Source organism: Myotis daubentonii, chromosome 3, assembly GCF_963259705.1.
Source record: "Myotis daubentonii chromosome 3, mMyoDau2.1, whole genome shotgun sequence".
NCBI classification, from domain to species: domain Eukaryota; kingdom Metazoa; phylum Chordata; class Mammalia; order Chiroptera; family Vespertilionidae; genus Myotis; species Myotis daubentonii.
The window spans coordinates 118,840,411-118,862,481 of record NC_081842.1 but is presented as its reverse complement, the minus strand read 5'-3'; the positions used below and the strand labels follow the sequence as shown (position 1 = coordinate 118,862,481).

Genomic DNA, 22,071 nt, shown 5'->3' with positions numbered 1-22,071 from the left:
AAAATGAGGGGAAGATGTTTTTATGAAGGATTGTTATTTTTGTACACAAGGCAATCTGTAACTTTTTAAACACATTTTAATATTTTTAAAATGTATCACTTAGATTTTTAATAAGATAACTAATATCTTTCAATTAATTCCATTCATTCTGCCTGTTTGGTAATCCTATATAATAAAGAGGTAATATGCAAATTCACCATCACACCCTCACAAGATGGCTGCCTATGACCAGGAGGGTTAATGAGGGACGACCAAATGACTGAACAAGCAGGCTGCCTGGGGCGACCAGGCCGGCAGGCAGGTTAGTGAGGGACGACCAAACGACTGAACAGCAGTCTGTGTGGGGTGACTGTGAAGGGCGACCAGGCCGGCACCAGCGGCAGTTGGAGGGCGACCAGGCCAGTGGCGGGGGCAGGTAGGGGCAACCAGGCCAGCAGGGTGGGCAGTAAGAGACAACCAGGCCAGCAGGGGGCAGTTGGGGGCAACCAGGCCGGCAGGGGATGGCAGTTAGGGGTGACCATGCCGGCAGAGGGGAGCAGTTGGGGGCAACCAGGCCAGCGGGGTGGGGGGGGGGCAGTTAGGAGTGATCAGGCTGGCAGGGAGGGGGCAGTTAGGAGTGACAAGGCTGGCAGGGAGGGGTCAGTTAGGGGCAGCCTGGCTGGCAGCGGGGGGCAGTTAGGGGCGACCAGGCCGGCAGGGGGGGGGGGCAGTTAGGGGCAATCAGGCCGGCGGAGGGGGGGTGGCACTTAAGGGAAACCAGCCAGGCAGGCAGGTGAGTGATTAGGAGCCAGTGGTCCAGGATTGTGAGAGGGATGTCCAACTGCCGGTTTAGGCCCGATCCTGGGGCTCATGAAGGAGGCAACCAATCCATGTGTTTCTCTCACATCAATGTTTCTCTCTGTCTTTCCTTCTCTCTTCCACTCTCCTTAAAACCAATGGGAAAATATTCTCAGGTGAGGATTAACAACAACAAAACAAACAACAAAAAAAGAAAGATCAATGATGAGAGACAATCATCAATTGCCTGCCTTCTGCAGGCTCTCTACTGGGGATCGAGCCCCCAACCTGGGCATGTGTTCTGACCAGGAATTGAACTGCAATCTCCTGATTCATGGGTCAACGCTCCACCATTGAGCTATGCTGGCCAGGATGTATTCATGTATTTAGATGAAAGGTAACATTACATATATTTCTTAAAATAAATTAATGAACATTATTTAGTCTGATTTTTCAATTTCCATTTTATATCCTAAAATTTAGATTACATTTGAAAATATAAACACTTTTCAGGAATACCCAATAATAACAAAAAATTTGATTGAAAATTATTGGAAGCTGTCTTTCTTCACAAAAAGACTTTAACAAAAAAGACTACAGGATAAAAAAAAAAAAAAAAAGCTTACATTGATTTTGCAAACAGGCACCCTACCTGAAAAGAAATTGGACAAGATTCATAAGAAAAAAATGAGACAGATATGAAGTGATTTGGATAGGTAAAAGATACTATTATGTGAACTCTCTGGTTAGAGCCTTTGTTTATTACCAGTTACCACAGAGAGTTTAAAATTCACTAGTTATTGTATCAATATTAATAAACTGCAAACACACTGTTGGTAAAAATAGTGAGTTGTAGGAAAATAGGGTAAAACATAATTTGTAGATTTTAAGAAATTATAAACCAAAAGTAATGTGGTTTTTAGAGACTCATATGAACAGCGTTTGAGAAGCATTTGTCATCCAACCATCCTATCTAATAATAGACAAACATGGTAATTGACCATACCTTCACTATGCCTCCCATTGAATAATCAGGTTGATATGCAAATTAAACGCCAACAAAGATGGTGGCTAATTTGCATACAGTAGGCAGGGCAGGACAGACTGAGTGCGAGCGGCCATCCAGGCCCCTGTGTGCGACCCCAGAAGCAGCCTGCCTGCCGCCCGTGATCAGATCCGATCCCAGGCTGCAGGTGGGCCCCAGAGGCCCCGGAAGCTGCCTGCTGCCCGTGATGGATCCGATCCCGGGTCACACGTCAGCCCCAGAAGCCCCAGAAGCTGCCTGCCTGCCGCCCGGGATCGAATCTGATCCCAGGTTGCAGGTCGGCCCCAGAAGCCCCAGTTGCCGCCTGCCTGTCGCCCGTGATGGATCCAATCCCAGGTCACACGCCAGCCCCAGAAGCCCCAGAAGGCGCGAGCCTGCCGACCGTGATGGATCAATCCTGGGTCACAGGCTGGCCCCAGAAGCCCCAGAAGCCGTCTGATATGGCAGTAACTCTATCAGTAAGCACTCTGAAAGTCAGTGGCATAAATGCACACATTAAGAGACAGATTATGAGGGTGAATCAAAAACAAAACCCACTTTAAATATAAAGACACATATAGATTAAAAGTAAATGAATTAAGCTGCAGCCTGTTTTGCTCAGTGGATAGAGCATTAGCCCCTGGACTGAAGGGTCCCAGGTTCGATTCCAGTCAAGGGCATGTACCTCAGTTGCTGGCTTGATCCCCAGTCCCTATCAGAGCATGTGCAGGAGGCAACCAATCAATGTGTCTCTCCCTTTCCCTTTACTCTCTCTAAAATTCAATGGAAAAATACCTTGGGTGAAGATTAACAAAAACAAAGTAAATGGATTAAGTAACATTAAAGAGATTATAAGAAAAATATATTCCAAATTTTGTTAGTTGTATAATGGTTATGTTTAAATTATTAACACCTGCCCGCCCCCATCCAAGGAACAGGAGCTTCCTGATCACCACAGCCTCTGTCTAAGGAACAGCAGCTGTGTGTGAAGCCTCCCCCCCACAAGCCAGAGGAGCCACCACAACTGTGAACAGCACACACCAGAGGAGCTGCTACCAACTGAGGAACAGCTGCTACCACAACCGTCCGAGGAGCAACCGCAGCCCGAGGAGCCACTGCCACCCAGGAAGCAGCCACTGAATGACTCAACATCTAGATATGGCGGTACAATCAAACATGGGTAGACAAAGAAACCCCCAAAGGAAAGAAAAAGAGGACTCGGCAGAAAAGCAGCTAAGTGAAACAGAGGAATTCAGCATGACAGAAAAAGAATTCAGATTAAGGGTCCTAGAGTGAATAAACGGGATGGAGGAAAAAATCAACAACTTATACAAGAAGCAAGAAGAAACATGAAAAAATCAATAAGTTAAGTAAGAACCAAGAAGACATGAAGAGTAATATAGCTGCAATAAAAAACACCATGGAAAGTTTCAACAATAGACTAGGAGAAGTGGAGGACTGATTAGCGAATTAGAAGACAGGGGAAAAAAACACACCCAAACTGAACTGCAATTGGAGAAAAAAATTAAAAGACAGGAGGAGAGCCTAAGGGAGCTATGGGACAACACGAAATGAAGCAACATACAAATAATAGGGGTGCCAGAACAACAGAAAGAGGAACAAGGGTTAGAAAACCTATTTGAAGAAATAATATCAGAAAACTTCCCAGAGGTGGGGAAGAAAAAAAAAAATCACACAAGCATAGAGAGTCCCAAAAAAGGTGAACCCGAAAAGACCCACACCAAGACACATCATAATTACCATGGCAAATGTTCAGGACAAAGAGAGAATCTTAAAGGCTGCAAGAGAGGGACGGAAAGTTACATTCAAGGGATCTAACATTAGATTATCAAATGATTTCTCTACAGAAACACATCAGGCCAGAGAAGAATGGACAGAAATTTACAAAGTGATGCAAAGCAAAGGACTGAATCCAAGAATACTCTATCCAGCAAGGCTATCATAGAAAATTGAAGGGGAAATAAGAAGCTTCACAGATTAAAAAAAAAGCTAAGGGAGTTTATCACCACCAAGCCAGCAATGCAAGAAATGCTAAAGGGACTGGTGTAAAAAGAAGAAATAAAAAGCTCAGAAAGAAAACAGCCACACACAAAAAGAAATGGCTACAAACAAGTACCTTTCAATAATAACTTTAAACGTTAACGGACTAAATGCTCCAACCAAAAGACATCGAGTGGCTGAATGGATAAAAAAACATGACCCATATATTTGCTGTCTTCAAGAGACCCACCTCAGAACAAGGGACTCACACAAACTGAAAGTGAAGGAATGGAAAAATACCTTTCAGGCAAATGGAAATGAAAAAAAAAGCTGGGTACAATACTTATATCGGACAAAACAGACCTCAAAGTGAAGGCCATAAGAAGAGATAAGGAAGGCCACTTCATAATACTAAAGGGATAAATACAACACGAAGATATAACCCTGATAAACATATATGCACCCAATGCAGGAGCACCCAAATACATGAAAATACTCCTGGAAGATATCAAAGGAGAGATCAACAACAATACAATCATAGTAGGGGACTTTAATACACCACTGACATCACTGGAAAAATCCTCTAGACAAACAATCAGCAAAGAAACAGCAATCCTAAATGACTCACTAGATCAGATGGACTTAATTGACATCTTCAGAACACTTCACCCCAAAGCCACAGAATATACTTTCTTCTCAAGGTCTCATGGGACATATTCAAAAATGGACCACATATTGGGTCACAAAGTCTCCCCAAATTCAAGAAGATTGAAATCATACCAAGCATCTTCTCAGACCACGATGGCATAACAGTAGAAATAAACTACAATAAAAACAACCCAAAACACTCAAACACTTGGAAGCTGAATAGCATGTTATTAAATATTGATTGGGTTACCAATGAGATCAAAGAAGAAATTAAAAACATCCTGGAAACTAATGACAATGAAAACACAACAATCCAAAACCTATGGGACACAATGAAAGCAATCCTGAGAGGGAAGTTTATAGCTCTCCAGGCCTATCTCAAAAAACAAGAAAGAATGATAGTAAATCATCTAACTCTACAACTCAAAGAATTAGAAAGAGAGCAACAAGAAAACCCAAAGAGTGAGCAGAAGGAAGAGATAATAAAGATTAGAGAAGAAATAAATGACATAGAGACCAAAAAGACAATACATAACATCAATGAAACCAAGAGCTGGTTCTAAGAAAGAATAAACAAGATTGATGAGCCTCTAACCAGGCTCACCAAGAAGCAAAGAGAGAGGAACCAAATAAACAAAATCAGAAATGGCAGAGGCGAAATAACAATAGACCCCACAGAAATACAAATGAATGTTAAACAATACTGTGGACAACTCTACTCCGACAGATTAGACAACCTGGAGGAAATGGACATACTCCTAGAAAAATACAACCTTCCAAAACTCAATCAGGAAGAATCTAAAATTCTCAACAGGCCAATTACTATGGAAGAAATTGAAGCGGTCATCAAAAAGCTTCCAGCAAACAAAAGCCCAGGACCAGACGGCTTCACAGGGGAGTTTTACCAAACATTCAAGGAAGAACTAAAACCTATCCTTGAGAAACCAAGATGGGAGCATAGGTAAACACCGGAGATTGCTGCCTCGCACAACCACTTCAAAAATACAACTAAAAGACGGAACGGACATCACCCAGAACCACAGGAAGGCTGGCTGAGGGAAAATTCTACAACTATAAAGAAAGAGAAAAGCATACCGAGACTCAGAGGAGGCGCAGTGCAGAAAAAAAAAAGGTGCGGAGGTGCGTGCGGAGCGGGCTGGCGGCTGAGGGTGTGGTTGTCTGTTTCAATCCAGAGGGAGTCTCAGGCTCTGAGCTCCAGTTCGGGGCGAATCTCTGGGGACCCAGACTCAAACGGGAGAAGTGGGACTGTCTGGCATCGGTTGGAACTCGCGGGAAGCTTTCTCTCTGAGGTTTGCAGCGGTTACTGGGACTCTAAGAGGCAGAGCCTCTGGGGACAGGACTGAGAGCACCCATAACTGCTCGCTCTGTCCACCTGTTGATCCCCTGGGACCCGCCCTGCCCAAGCCTTGCACAGAGGCATTTGCGGGATAGCCTTAGGTAAAGGCTAGATTAGCACCTCCCTAGAGCACAGAAGTTCTCCCACTGCAGACACAGCTGATTCTCACAACCAGTTGGCCTGGAGGTCAAATCCCCCCCCCCCCCCAGTATTACCTACAACAATCAAGGCTTAACGACAACAAGACTGAGCACAAAGACCACAAGGGGGTGCACCAAGAAAGGATAAAAAATGCGGAGACAAAGAATCAGGACACAAATCACAGAAATGGAGGATATAGAGTTCAAAAACACACTTTTAAGGTCTCTCAAGAACTGTCTAGAACAGCCGTGGGCAAACTACGACCCGCGGGCCAGATCCAGCCCGTTTGAAATGATTAAAACTAAAAAAAAAAGACCGTACCCTTTTATGTAATGATGTTTACTTTGAATTTATATTAGTTCACACAAACAAACCATCCATGCTTTTGTTCCGGCACTCCGGTCCAGTTTAATAACCCATTGTGGCCCTCGAGTCAAAAAGTTTGCCCACCCCTGGTCTAGAAGCCGCCGATAAATTTAGTAAGGCCTTCGAAAAGTCTGGTGAGACCGCTGATAAATATAGTGAGATCCTTGAGAAATCTAATGAGACCCTCGATGTTGTGATAAAGAACCAACTAGAAATTAAGCATACACTGACTGAAATAAAGAATATTATACAGACTCCCAACAGCAGACCAGAGGAGCGCAAAAATCAAGTCAAAGATTTGAAATACGAAGAAGCAAAAAACACCGAACCAGAAAAGCAAAATGAAAAAGAATCCGAAAATACGAAGATATTGTAAGGAGCCTCTGGGACAGCTTCAAGAGTACCAACATCCGAATTATAGGAGTGCCAGAAGAAGAGAGAGAGCAAGATATTGAAAACCTCTTTGAAGAAATAATGACAGAAAACTTCCCCCACCTGGTGAAAGAAATAGACTTACAGGTCCAGGAAGCGCAGAGAACCCCAAACAAAAGGAATCCAAAGAGGACCACACCAAGACACATCATAATTAAAATGCCAAGAGCAAAAGACAAAGAGAAAATCCTAAAAGCAGCAAGAGAAAAACAGTTAGTTACTTACAAGGGAGTACCCATACGACTGTCAGCTGATTTCTCAACAGAAACTATGCTGGCCAGAAGGGAGTGGCAAGAAAAATTCAAAGTGATGAATACCAAGAACCTACAACCAAGATTACTTTATCCAGCAAAGCTATCATTCAGAATTGAAGGTCAGAGAAAGAGCTTCACAGATAAGAAAAAGCTAAAGGAGTTCATCACCACCAAACCAGTATTATATGAAATGCTGAAAGGTGTCCTTTAAGAAGAGGAAGAAGTAGAAAAAGGTAAAGATACAAATTATGAACAACAAATACGCATCTATCAACAAGTGAATCTAAGAATCAAGTGAATAAATAATCTGATGAACAGAATGAACTGGTGATTATAATAGAATCAGGGACAGAATCAGGGAATGGACTGACTATTCTTGGGAGGGAAAGGGGTGTGGGAGATGCAGGAAGAGACTGGACAAAAATCGTGCACCTATGGATGAGGACAGTGGGTGGGGAGTGAGGGTGGAGGGTGGAGTGGGAACTGGGAGGAGGGGAGTTATGGGGGGAAAAGCAGGAAAAATGTAATACTCTGAACAATCAAGATTTAATTTAAAATAATAAAAAATAAAAATAAAACCTATCCTCCTCAGACTACTACAAAAAATTCAAGAGGAAGGAACACTTCCAAGCTCATTCTGTGAAGCCAGCATCACCCTAATACCAAAACAAGACAAAGACAACACAATGAAAGAGAATTACAGGCCAATATCCCTAATAAACATAGATGCCAAAATCCTCAACAAAATCTTAGCAAATCGGATCCAGCAGTACATCAGAAAGGTCATACACCATAACCAAGTAGGATTTATTTTAGGGATGCAAGGATGGTACAATATCCGCAAATCAATAAACGTGAATACATCACATAAACAAATTGAAAGAAAAAAACAACATAGTCATATCAATTGATGCAGAAAAAGCATTTGACAAAATCCAACACCCATTTTTGATAAAAACTCTCAGCAAGATGGGAATAGAAGGATCATACCTAAACATAATAAAAGCCATATATGACAAACCCACAGCCAACATCATACTCAATGGACAAAAACTAACACCATTTCCCTTACGAACAGGAACAAGACAGGGATGCCCACTGTCACCACTCCTGTTCGACATAGTACTGGAAATATTAGGCATTGTAATTAGACAAGAAGAAGAAATAAAAGGCATCCAAATTGTAAAAGAAGAAATAAAACTGTCCTTATTTGCAGATGACATGATATTATACATAAAAAAATCCTAAAGACTCCATCAAAAAACTATTAGACTTAAGAAATGAATTCGGCAATGTAGCAGGATACAAAATTAATGCCAAGAAATCTATGGCATTTCTATATACCAAAGGTGAACTTACAGAAAGAGAGACTAAAAAAAATCCCATTTACCATCGCACCAAAAAAGTTAAGCTACCTAGGAATAAACTTAACTAAGGAGGTAAAAGACCTCTACCCAGAAAACTACAGGACGTTGAAAAAAAGAGGTAGAGGAAGACATAAACAGATGGAAGAACATACCCTGTTCTTGGATTGGTAGAATCAACATCATTAAAATGTCCATACTACCCAAAGCAATCTATAAATTCAACGCACTTCCCATTAAAATACCAATGGCATATTTCACAGGCCTAGAACGAACTCTCCAAAAATTCATCCGGTATTAAAAAAAGACCCTGAATAGCTGTAGCGATCCTGAGAAGGAACAAAGTAGGTGGGATCTCAATACCAGATATCAAGCTGTATTACAAAGCCACTGTTCTCAAAACTGCCTGGTACTGGCACAAGAATAGGCATATAGATCAATGGAATAGAATAGAGAATCTAGAAATCGGCCCAAACCAATATGCTCAATTAATATTTGACAAAGGAGGCAAGAACATACAATGGAGTCAAGACAGCCTCTTCAATAAATGGTGTTTGGAAAATTGGACGGATACATGCAAGAAAATGAAACTAGACCACCAACTTACACCATACACAAAAATAAACTCAAAATGAATAAAGGACTTAAATGTACGACAGGAAACCATAAAAATACTAGAAGAATCCAAAGGCAACAAAATCTCAGACATATGCCGAAGCAATTTCTTCACCGATACAGCTCCTAGGGCATTGGAAACTAAAGAGAAAATAAACAAATGGGACTACATCAAAATAAAAAGCTTCTGCACAGCAAAAGAAACCATCAACAAAACAACAAGAAAGCCCACTGCGTGAGAAAACATATTTGCCAATGTTATATCTGATAAGGGCCTAATCTCCAAAATTTATAGGGAACTCATACAACTTAACAAAAGGAAGATAAACAATCCAATCAAAAAATGGGCAAAGGTGGGTCAGCTTTAGCTCAAGCGGTTACTTCGGATTCTGCTTGTTGCAGACACATAAAAAATGGGCAAAGGACCTAAATAGACACCTGTCAAAAGAGGACGTTCAGAAAGCCAAGAGACATATGAAAACTTGCTCAAAGTCACTAATCATCTGGGAGATACAAATCAAAACAACGAGGTACCATCTCACACCTGTCAGAATGGCTATCATCAACAAATCAACAAACGACAATTGCTGGAGAGGATTCGGAGAAAAGGGAACCCTTGTGCACTGCTGGTGGGAATGAAGACTGGTGCAGCCACTATGGAAGACAGTATGGAGTTTCTTCAAAAAACTAAAAATGGAACTCCATTTGACCCTGTGATCTCACTTCTGGGAATATATCCCAAGAAACGAGAAACACCAATCAAAAAGTATATATGCATCCATATGTTCATAGCAACAGAATTCACCATAGCTAAGATTTGGAAACAGCCTAAGTGCCCATCAGTAGATGAATGGATTAGAAAACTGTGGTACATGTACACGATGGAATACTATGCTGCTGTAAAAAAAGAAGGAACTCTTACCATGGTTGGAACTGGAGAGCACTATGCTAAGTGAAATAAGCTAGTCAATGAAGGAAAAACACAACATGATCTCACTCACTCATGGATAATAAAGACCATTATAAACTTATGAACAAAAATAGATACAGAGGCAGAGCTGCCTCGAACAGACTGTCAAACTACAGCGGGAAAGCCGGGGAGGGTTTGAGGGGCGGAAGGGTGGGGGGAAGAGATCAACTGAAGGACTTGTATGCATGCATATAAGCATAACCAATGGACATAAGTCACTGGGGTGTAGGGGAGGCTGGGGGATCATTAAGGGTGGGAAAAAAAGGAGACATATGCAATACTCTTTGTAATACTTTCAGCAATAAAACAATTTAAAAAAAATTATTAATACCTACGAAATTGGGTGAAGGGTACATATAATATGTTGTAATATTTTATAGTTTTTTTTACATGTATGAAATTATTTCAAATTAAATTAATAAAATATTAATTGAAATGTATCTGCATTACATGAAAAATCTCCTAATTGCGTCTAGCATAATTTATTAAATTGTGCTAAAATTTACAAGGGTTCAATTAAAAGATATCTTAATTCTAAATGATATAATAGAAAATATATAATAGTGCAGTTATAAGCACTTATCTGAAAATAAAAATTTAAAGAAGTGGATTTAAAGAAGGGATTAGCCAAAGAAAATATATGCACAACCCATGGACACAGACAGTATGGTGATGGCCAGAGAGAAGTGGGGGGCAAGAGCTGGGTAGAGGGGCAAAAGGGGGGAAATAGGGACATCCTATATAATAATAATAAAAGGCTAATATGCAAATTGACTGAATGGCAGAATGACCGGTTGCTATGATGGGCACTGGCCACCAGGGGGCAGACGCTCAATGCAGGAGCTGCCCCCTGGTGGTCAGTGCACTTCCATATGGGGAGTGCCACTCAGCCAGAAGCTGGCTCATGGCTGGCCAGCGCAGAGGTGGTGGCAGGAGCCTCTCCCACCTCCATGGCAGCACTAAGAATGTCCAATTAACAGTTTAGACCGGAACCCTTGGGAGCCTAAGCCTTTAGTTGGACATCCCCCGAGGGCTCCCTGGCTGCCAGAAGAATGTTTCACTGCAAGCTTAGGCCTGATCCCCTGGGGAGGGGGCCTAAGTCGACGGATGGACATCCCCCAAGGGGTCCTGGACTGCAAATGGGCGCAGGCTGGGCTGAGGGAACCCCCCCCCCAGAGTGCACAAATTTTTGTGCACCGGGCCTCTAGTGTTTTCATATTTGACAACTCATTTTCTTGCATGTCAACCTCTTACAGTTCCCAGCATTTGTTCATACTGTTTGCTCAGGAATGACTTTTCTCTTTACTTTGTGCCTATGAAATCCTACATACTCTACATGGTTTTAACTCCAATGCTGACTCCTTATACTAAATCCTATCTTGATCCCATCTTATACCACTAAAAGTAACATATCATTTCTCTTTAACCAGCACACTATTTAAACATCTAGTGTCATCCTATATAATAAAAGGCTAATATGCAAATTGTCCACTCAACTGGGAGTTTGACCAGGGGGTGGGGCCAGCCCGCCAACCACCCGCGGCCCTTCCCCGAAGCCGGCCCCGCCCTGATCAGGGTGGGGACAGTTGGACAACTGCCTGTGGCCACTCTCCCCAGCCAGCCTGCCAACCTCCCACATCCCCTCCCCCCAGCTGGCCCAGGCCAATCAGCCCCGATCAGGGTGAGCTGGCTGGACCCCACAGGTGCAAGAATTTGTGCACCGGGCCTCTAGTTAATTATAAAATGAAGCAGAATAAAATTATTTAGAGTCTACTTACCCACTAGATACTAATATCATCGAGAGCAGGGATTGTGTCCTATGATTCTTTCTATATTATTAGATCGAATTGGTGTGGCCCAGTGGTTGAGCATCAAGCTATGAACCAGAGGTTACGGTTCAATTCCTGGTCAGGGCACATGTCTAGGTTATGGGCTCAATTCCCGGTGGGGGCATTCGCATTCAGGAAACAGCCAATCAATGATTCTCTCTCATCATTGATGTTTCTCTCTCTCTCTCCCTCTCCCTTCCTTTCTGAAATATATAAAAATATGTTAAATAAATAAATAAATAAATAAATAAATAAATAAATAAATAAATAAATAGTGTCCTGGCCCTCGCTAGTTTGGCACAGTGGATAGAGTGTCAGCCTGTGGACTGAAGGGTCTATTCTGATTTGTTTCTGGTCAGGGGCATATAATTCAGGTTCGATTCTGGTCAGGGGCATAATTTTTGTTTTTAATGTCTTGGACAAGTATTAGCAATCAAACTCTCCCTGGTCAGTTTGGCTCAGTTGGTTGGGCATCATCCTGTGCACATAAAGGTTGCTGGTTCAATTCCTAGTCAGGACACATGCCCGGGTTGTGGGCTTGTTCCCCAGTAAAGGGTGTGTAGGTGATTAATGTTTCTCTCTCTCTCTCCCTCTCCCTTCCTTGGTCTCTACAAATCCATAAAAATCTTAAAAAACACAAAAAAACGAACTCATTAAAAAAAATACACACACACACACACACACACACACACACACACACATATATGGTGCCAATTTTGTGTCATTTCTGGATTTATTAATCCAAGTGTCTTATTTCATGTTTTAAATCAACATTACTCATTTTTTATTATTACATATCACAATTATTTTAAAACTAGAGGCCCAGTGCACAAAATTCATGCACAGTAGGGTCCCTAGGCCTGGCTAGCAATCAGGGCCAATCTGTGGGGCAACCAGCGGGGTGATTGGGGCAACCAGGTGCACCCGCCTTGGTGTGACACCGCCCACTCACCAGCCCTGCCCCCCTCCCCCCCACTGCCACCACCGGTTGGGGCCTGCGGGCTGGGGGCAGCTCCTGCATTGAGTGTCTGCTCCCTGGTGGTCAGTGCACATCATAGCGACTGGTCGTTCTGCCCATTCGGTCTATTTGCATATTAGGGTTTTATATAGATAGATCTGCTAAGGCAAGCCTGTGTCCCAGTGTTGTTGTTTTAATTTGTTTTTGTGGTACGAAAGAGGCCACATGCTAACCTGACAAGCTCAGGGAAGGCTTGCATGGCTGTCTTGCAAACTCAAAGACTTAAAGTAACCACAAAGGATGGTCTGAAAATTAAACTTTAACTAAAAGCAGTTATGGTGGGTAGTCACCTCCTAGGCCGGTATCTTCCCTGACAAAGTCAACCTTTACCTTTACTGAGCTTATTGTCTTTTTTCATTTATGATAACATATCATTGAAATGTCAGGGTAACTTGTAACTTCCCTTTTTTCCAGACCCCTCAGGGCACAACCAAATGTCCTGGGTGAAAGGACAGATACCACAAATTCATTGGTATTGTTATCATATTAATTGTTGACTGTTAACTATCCTGTACCCACCTAAGTAATGTGTCTATCATTTTACTGTCTATCCAATCCCAGGGGTTTCCCTGCTTTGCTTTCTCCTGCCTCTCTAATTTATCACTAATGGATTTCATGTAACCCACATACATCTCCTACTTTGATTGCAATGTATAAATTAAGGTGAAAAACCACCATTCTCTGGAGCATTATCCCAACCCCTTGAGATTCTGCTTCCAGGCAATTGTTGACAGTTTGGCTCAAATAAACTCACAAAAATTCTTTACATGTTTGAATGTTTTTATGGTAACATAGTACTGAAAGTCAAAAAATTTTTGTGAATTTCCTTTGGAACTCAATTTCTGAAACACAAATTATGGCTTGGTCCATTCCAGCAATTATAACAAAATACCAGAGACTGGGTAGCTTATAAACAACAGAAATGTATTGTTCACAGTTCTGGAGGCTGGGAAGTCCAAAACAAAGGCACCAACATGGTCATGTTTAGGTAAAGATCCTCCTCCTAATATGCTGTCCGGTCGTCCGTTCAACCAATCAAAGCATAATGTGCTAATGATATGCTAAGGCCATACCTTATGCCTTCTTGCTGTGTCCTCACATGGTGTGAGGGGCTAGGGATATCTGTGGAGTCTCTTTTATAAAGCCACTAATCATTGTTATTAGAACTCTATTTTTGTGACCTAAGCACTTCCCAAAGGCCTCTCTTAATAATATTGTCTCTGGGAGGTAGGATTTACCATATGAGTTGAGGGAGGGGAAAAACATCCAGATCATAGCACATTATATTAACTAGGGGCCCGGTGCAAGAAATTCGTGCACTGGGTGTGTGTGTAGGGGAGTGTCCCTCAGCCCAGCCTGCCCCCTCTCACATACTGGGAGCCCTCAGGCGTTGACCCCCATCACCCTCCAATCGCAGGATCGGCCCCTTGCCCAGGCCTGACGCCCTGGCCTAGGCGTCCGGCCCGGGCAGCGGGGACCTGCAGCTGCAGCGGCCCCACGATCGTGGGCTTCGCTTTAGGCCCAGGCAAGGGACCCCTAGCTCCTGGGACTGCCAGCTTCGACCGTGCCCAGCTCCCATCGCTGGCTCCACCCCTACTTCCTGCTATCACTGGCCAGGGTGGCAAAGGCACCTGATTCTCCGATCATGGCTGGGGGGCAGGGCAAAGGCGCCTTTGCCCTGCCCCCCAGCTCTTACCTCCCCTCTGGGTTTCCGATCACTGTCAGTGGCCGGGGGCTTCTTCCTGCTTTCCCTTTCGCCTCCCTGCATTGTGCCTACATATGCAAATTAACCGCCATCTTGTTGGCAGTTGACTGCCAATCTTAGTTGGCAGTTAACTGCCAATCTTAGTTGGCAGTTAATTTGCATATAGCCCTGATTAGCCAATGAAAAGGGTAGCTCGTACGCCAATTACCATTTTTCTTTTATTAGTGTTGACTAGAGGCCCGGTACACAAATTTGTGCACCAGTGGGGTCCCTTGGCCTGGTCTACGGGATTGGGCTGAAACTGGCTCTCTGACATCCCCAAAGGGGTCCCCAATGGTGAGAGGGTGCAGGCCAGGCCAAGGGACCCCACCAGTGTACGATCGGGGCCAGGGAGAGCCATGGCAAGTTGGCCAGCCAGGGAGGGACCGTGGGAGGGCTACAGGGCATGTCCAGCCGTCTGGTTTGGTCCCGATCGGCTGGACCCCAACAGCAAGCTAACCTACCGGTCAGAGCATCTGCCCATTGGTTATCAGTGCACATCATAGCGACTGGTCAACTATTCCACTATCTGCCCCCTGGTGTTCAGTGCATGTCATAGCGAGTGGTTGAGCGGCCTTAGCATATCATTAGCACATTACGCTTTGATTGGTTGAACGGACGACCGGACAGCATATTAGGCTTTTATTATAAAGGATTTCTTAGCCAGTTTCTTCAAATATCCTTAATTTATGTAGAGCAACCATGAATTAATAGTTTTCTCCATTTTTAAAATTTTTTTCATGGTTCATTACAGATGGTCTGCACATCCAATACTAAATTGCACAGAAGTGGTGACAGGAAGCACCGAACTCCCTCCTGTTTTATTTCTCTATTTCCTTGATTTTATCAGTAATACATTTTATTTTTTATCAAATGTATGTTCGTACATGGTAATTTTATTAGGGGCTAATAAATGACTTTTTAAACAGTTACCATCCAATTTACTGTAACTTTGAGAACCATAACTATAAGGAAGAAAATAACTAATAAGACAGAGTTAGAGAATTGGGTTTCTTTTTCTTAAATTTCATATAATTAGGAGTAAATAAATTGAACATACTACAGAGAAAGTAGCCAAATTATATTACTGCCATTTCCCACTTACAGAAACGAGTTACATGATTTAACAAACAGGAAAGATAGATGGTGCATTTATTGTTTGGCTACATTGGTACGACTTATTTTAACAAAAGTTCTCATATTTAATAATCCAAAATAGTAACTTATTAGCTGTATATCAAAAGTATATTAAAAATGGCCAACTTTGATTGAAACACTTTTCAATGAATTCATTTCCTTATTCACTATTATACATTAAGTACTATGCTAGGTGCAGGGAGATACATTGTTAAAAGGCTCTTTAGTTTTTCCTCAGAAAATTTATAAACTAGTACAGTAATTAACCAACTTTTTCTGTAAAGGACCACATAAATATAACATAGGCTTTAGAGAACTTTTTAGTCTCTGTTTTCGTGAGGCAAAAATAGTCATAGACAATAGGTAACAAATAAGCATGGATGTGTTTAAATAAAACTTTATTTACAAAACCGGTGGTGGGTCAGATTTGGCCCATGGGTTATAGTTTGCCAACATCTGCTCTAGTGGAAATTAACTAGCAATTCCAATACTACATGGTAAATGCAGTGATAATGAACAAAGGTTGTTATGGAACATGATCTAAGAGAATCAACATAGGCTTCTGAGAGGGGGCAACAATATAACTGATGCCCCTATTGTCTCAAATTCAGGAAACAAAAGTAATTTTTATAATGTGCTACCATTATAAAACAATTTAAAATCTCATTCTGAAAATGTAAACCATATTTGACTAAGAATTGCTTCATTATACAGTATTCTCTTCTAGTTGTTTATGAAAAACTAGGGGCCCAGTGCACGAAATTCGTGCACTGGGTGTGTGTGGAGGGGAGTGTCCCTCAGCCCAGCCTGCCCCCTCTCACATACTGGGAGCCCTCAGGCGTTGACCCCCATCACCCTCCAATCGCAGGATCGGCCCCTTGCCCAGGCCTGATGCCTCTGGCTGAGGCGTCCGGCCCGGGCAGCGGGGACCTGCAGCTGCAGCGGCCCCACGATCGTGGGCTCCGCTTTAGGCCCAGGCAAGGGACCCCTAGCTCCCGGGACTGCCAGCTTCGACCATGCCCAGCTCCCATCGCTGGCTCCACCCCTACTTCCTGCTATCACTGGCCAGGGTGGCAAAGGCGCCTTATTCTCCGATCATGGCTGGGGGGCAGGGCAAAGGCGGCCCCAGGGCCGCCTTTGCCCTGCCCCCCAGCTCTTAGCTCCCCCCTGGGTTTCCGATCACTGTCAGTGGCAGGGGGCTTCTTCCTGCTTTCCCTTTCGCCTCCCTGCATTGTGCCTACATATGCAAATTAACCGCCATCTTGTTGGCAGTTAACTGCCAATCTTAGTTGGCAGTTAACTGCCAATCTTAGTTGGCAGTTAATTTGCATATAGCCCTGATTAGCCAATGAAAAGGGTAGCTCGTACGCCAATTACCATTTTTCTCTTTTATTAGTGTTGATTATATCATAAATATATCTGAAAGCTTACCTTGAGTGACTGTTTTGAGAACAATTAAAGTTGACAAAAATCTCAATGGCAAATTGGAACTCCTAAAGAAAGCAGCTGTCTTTGGTTTATTCTCCATAGAATGTTCCAAAGAATTATCCTGAATTCCCTTTACTACTCCTTTGAATATGTCTTCACCCAATCTCCTCAATGTTGATGTCATAGTTGAATGCTGTTAAAAAATATATATTAAATTAGCATAGTTATTAATGTTCAGAAAATATAATTTTAAACATATAAACATACTAGTGGCCCAGTGCATAAAGATACATGCTCTCGGGGCTGGGGGGTCCCTCAGCCCGGGCTGCACCCCCTCGCAGTCCAGGAGCCCTCAGGAGATGTTCGACTGACGGCTTGGTCCTGCTCCCCGCGGGAAGTGGAACTTTTAACAGCAGTCTGGCCTCCCTCTGTGGGAGGCGACCGGCGGGCTGATGAGGTACTGGCAAGCAGTGGGCCCTGCCCTCCATCGCCCCACCACTGCCACCACCAGTGGCCTCCTTCTGGGGGAGGCCACCAGGTGAGCACATCAGTGGACGACGCTGGGCAGTGAGTGGCCGGCCCCACCCTGCCCCACCAATCACCCTGTCACCACCACTGGTCGCTGCCACCCCCCAACCCCCCAATTGATGTCCCCTCTCCTGCCCGCTGGCATGCAACTTGGCTGGCCTGCTACTGCCTGTTTGCAGGCCCTGCCCCCCACCAACTGGTCAATCTGATGTTGGGTCAATTTGCATATTATGCTTTTATTATATAGGATGAACTAAAGATAAGCCATTTTTTTTTGTTTTTTCTTTATTGACTAGGTTATTACATATGTGTCCTTATCCTCCCATTACTGCCGCCAATCCTGCTCATGCCCTCACACCCAATTGCCGGAAGCCGGTCCATCCTTGCTGCTTCACACAGTCGCTGCAGGGAAGAAACATCTACACAGCATATGTTTCAAGGGACCTGGCGTATATGGCATACTGGTCTTAATATGTTTGCTCCCCTACTTAGCGCTATGTGTTTTAACCAAGGTCACCTCTCCGAGAAAGGTTGTTTCCCCAGGTGGGGATTTTTTCCCTGGAGTTAGTGGTTAACAGGACTAAGGAAGAGAATAAATCAGTAAAATCCCTTAACTAAGTGCCTGGCTGGTAATCACTTTACGAACAATCGAGCTTAAGCTACATAATCTTTACTTAGGATAATCTCCATCAGTTACTTCCTTGTAGCTTAACAGAACAATAGAGTAGTGACCTTGGAATGGAGATAACTAACGCCCTAACCTTTGGAATAGAATGGATAGGATTAAAATCAACTGATATAAATACAGATGTAACAGGAGAATAAAGACAGAACCCGGCTGGAGAACCTGACTAGAGAACCTGGCCTTGCTGATCATCTGAACGCTGCTGCCTCCATGTCATTCCTTCTTCCCTGACTCTGTCCACACCTTTGGGAACCCCTGGACCTGCTGGGGCTGGACCCCAACACCCAATAGTGTCTGTGTCCATTAGTTACGCTTGTATGCATGCACACAAAGTCCTCTGGTTGATCTCTCCCCCTTCTGCCCACCCTCCTCTGCCTTCCCTCGAGGTTTGATGGTCTAATCGATGCTTCTCTGTCTCTGGATCTGTTTTTCTTCATCAGTTTATGTTGTTCATTATATTCCACAAATGAGTACAATCATGTGATATTTATCTTCCTCTGACTGACTTATTTCACTTAGCATAATGCTCTCCAGGTCCATCCATGCTGTTGCAAATGGTAGGAGTTCCTTACTAATTACAGCAGTGTAGTATCCCATTGTGTAGATGTACCAGTTTTTAATCCACTCATCTGTTGATGGGCACTTAGCTATTTCCAAATCTTACCTATTGTAAATCGTGCTATGAACATAGGGGTGCATACATCCTTTCTGATTGGTGTTATTAGTTCCTTGGGATATATTCCTAGAAGTGGATCACTGGGGCAAATGGGAGTTCCATTTTTAACTTTTTGAGGAAACTTCATACTGTTATCCACAGTGGCTGCACCAGTCTGCATTCCCACCAGCCGTGCACGAGGGTTCCTTTTTCTATGCATCCTCGCCAGCACTTGTCATTTGTTGATTTGTTGATGATAGGCATTCTGACAGGTGGGAGATAGTACCTCATTGTTGTTTTGATTTGCATCTCTCGGATGATTAGTGACTTTGAGCATGTTTTCATATGTCTCTTGCCTTTCTGAATGTCCTCTTTTGAAAAGTATCTATTTAGGTCCATTGCCCATTTTTTGATTGGGTTGTTTATCTTCCTTTTGTTAAGTTGTATGAGTTTCCTGTAAATGTTGGAGATCAAACCCATATCGATGATAACATTGGCAAATATGTTCTCCCATTCAGTGGGTTTTCTTGTTGTTTTGTTGATGGTTTCTTTTGCTGTGTAGCTTTGTATTTTGATGTAGTCCCATTTGTTTATTTTCTCTTTAGTTTCCATTGTCTTAGGAGCTGTATCGGTGAAGATGCAGCTACAACATATGTCTGCAATTATGCTGTCTATGGATTACTCTTTAAGACTTTTATGGTTTCCCGTCTTACATTTAAGTCCTTATCCATTTTGAGTTTATTTTTGTGTATGGTGTAAGTTGGTGGTCTAGTTTCACTTTTTTGCATGTATCTGTCCAATTTTCCCAACACCATTTATTGAAGAGACTGTCTTGACTCCATTGTATGCTCTTGCCTCCTTTGTCAAATATTAATTGAGCACACTGGTTTGGGTTGATTTATGGGTCCTCTATGCTATTCCATTGGTCTATATGTCTGTTATTGTGCCAGTACCAGGCAGTTTTGAGAACAGTGGCTTTGTAATACAGCTTGATATCTGGTATTGAGATCCCTCCTACTTTGTTCTTCTCAGGATTGCTGCTATTCGGGGTCTTTTTTTATTCCAGATGCATTTTTGGAGAGTTGGTTCTAGGTCTGTGAAATATGTCACTGGAATTTTAATGGGGAGTGCATTGAATGTATAGACTGCTTTGGGTAATGAGAACATTTTAAAGATGTTGATTCTACCATTCCATGAATATGGTATGTTCTTCCATCTGTTTATGTCTTCCTCTATCTCTTTTTTCAGTGTCCTGTAGTATTTCAAGTACAGGTCTCTTACCTCCTCAGTTTATTACTAGATCTTAATTTTTTGTGTGCAATGGTAAATGGGATTGTTGCTTTAATCTCTCTTTCTGTAAGTTCACTATTGGTGTATAAAAATGCCATAGATTTCTGGGCATTACTTTTGTATCCTGCTACATTGCCGAATTCCTTTGTTAAGCCTAATAATTTTTTGATGGAGTCTTTAGGGGTTTTTATGTACAGTATCATGTCATCTGTGAATAATGACAGTTTTACTTCTTCTTTTCTAATTTGGATACCTTTTATTTCTTCTTCTTGTCTAATCACTATGGCTAGCACTTCCAGTACTATGTTGGACAGGAGTGATGAAAGTGGGCATCCTTGTCTTGTTACTGTTCTTAGCAGATTGCGGACAGATCACGAGAATTCTCACTTCATATTACACAGTGTTTTACAAAGTATCATACTTTAAAAAGATATTAGCTTATAAGAATATGTAATAACTCCAAAATGCAATGGGTATTTAATTTTAAAGCGTGCCTTTAACATTTATGTAGAACGTTTTTTGTACTCATTCATGAGAAACTTATCTGGCCACTGGGTAAAGCTAGCAATAAAACTACTGGTCTACAATGTGTTAAGTGAAATGGTTTTAGTTTTTGCCCACTGAGTATGATGTTGGCTGTAGGTTTGTCATATAAGGCTTTTATTATGTTGAGGTATGATTTCCTCTATTCACACTTTGTACAGGGTTTTAATCAAGAAAGCGTATTGGATTTTTTCAAATGTTTTTTCTGCACCAATTGATATGACTATGTGATTTGTATCTCTCAGTTTGTTTATGTGATGTATCACGTTTATTGATTTGTGGATATTGTATTATCCTTGCATGTCCGGGATAAATCCTACTTGGTCATGGTGTATGAGATTTCTGATGTAACGCTGGATCCAATTTGCTAGAATTTTGTTGAGGATTTTGGCATCTATGTTCATGAGGGATATTGGCCTGTAATTCTTTTGTGTGTGTGTGTGTGCTGTCTTTATCTGGTTTTGGTATGAGGGTAATGCTGGCTTCATAGAATGAGCTTGAAGTGTTCCTTCCTCTTGAATTTTTTGCAATAGTCTGAGGAGGATAGGTTTTAGTTCTTCTTTGAATGTTTGGTAAAACTCCCCTGTGAAGCCGTCTGGCCCTGGGCTTTTGTTTGGTCGAAGCTTTTTGATGACTGCTTCAATTTTCTTCATAGTAGTAGTCGCCAACTTGTGGTCCATGAACCACTGGTGGTCTGTCAGGTCCGAAAGGTTGGCGACCACTGCTCAATAGTTATCGGCCTATTGAGATTTTTAGATTCTTCCTGATTGAGTTTTGGAAGGTTGTACATTTCTAGGATATGTCCATTTCCTCTAGATTGCCTAGTTTGTTGGAATAGAGTTCATAGTATTTTTTTATAATCCTTTATATTTCTGTGGGGTCTGTTGTTATTTCATCTCTTTCATTTCTGATTTTATTTATTTGGGTCCTCTTTCTCTGCTTCTTGGTGATCCTGACTAGAGGTTTATCAATCTTGTTTATCCTTTCAAAGAACCAACTCTTAGTTTCACTGACCTTTTGTATTTTGGTTTTTTTTTTTGGTCTCTATGTCATTTATTTATGCTCTGATCTTTATTATCTCTGATAAATCAATTTTTTGCTAATTAAAAAAATAAAATGGAGTTGAAACATGCAAGTCTGAAAATAATTTTATTATCAACTTTAAAAATTTACTTATGACTAGATATTTTTCTAAAAGAAATGGGCATCTACTAGAATTAGAAAATCAGAAAGAATAATTTTCTAAGTATAAATTTAGGAGAAGA

General features: G+C 42.2%; 1 protein-coding gene across 6 annotated transcripts in view; it reads right to left on the bottom strand.

Annotated features, from left to right (window-relative positions):
- Positions 1–22,071, bottom strand: part of CCDC138 (coiled-coil domain containing 138) — a 201,566-nt gene that overhangs the window by 32,030 nt on the left and 147,465 nt on the right. For all 6 annotated transcript variants that reach the window (XM_059688358.1, XM_059688356.1, XM_059688357.1 and 3 more), the window contains one exon: positions 17,109–17,298. In XM_059688358.1, coding sequence (XP_059544341.1) covers positions 17,109–17,298 — 190 coding nt within the window. The remainder of the gene's footprint in view (positions 1–17,108; positions 17,299–22,071) is intronic.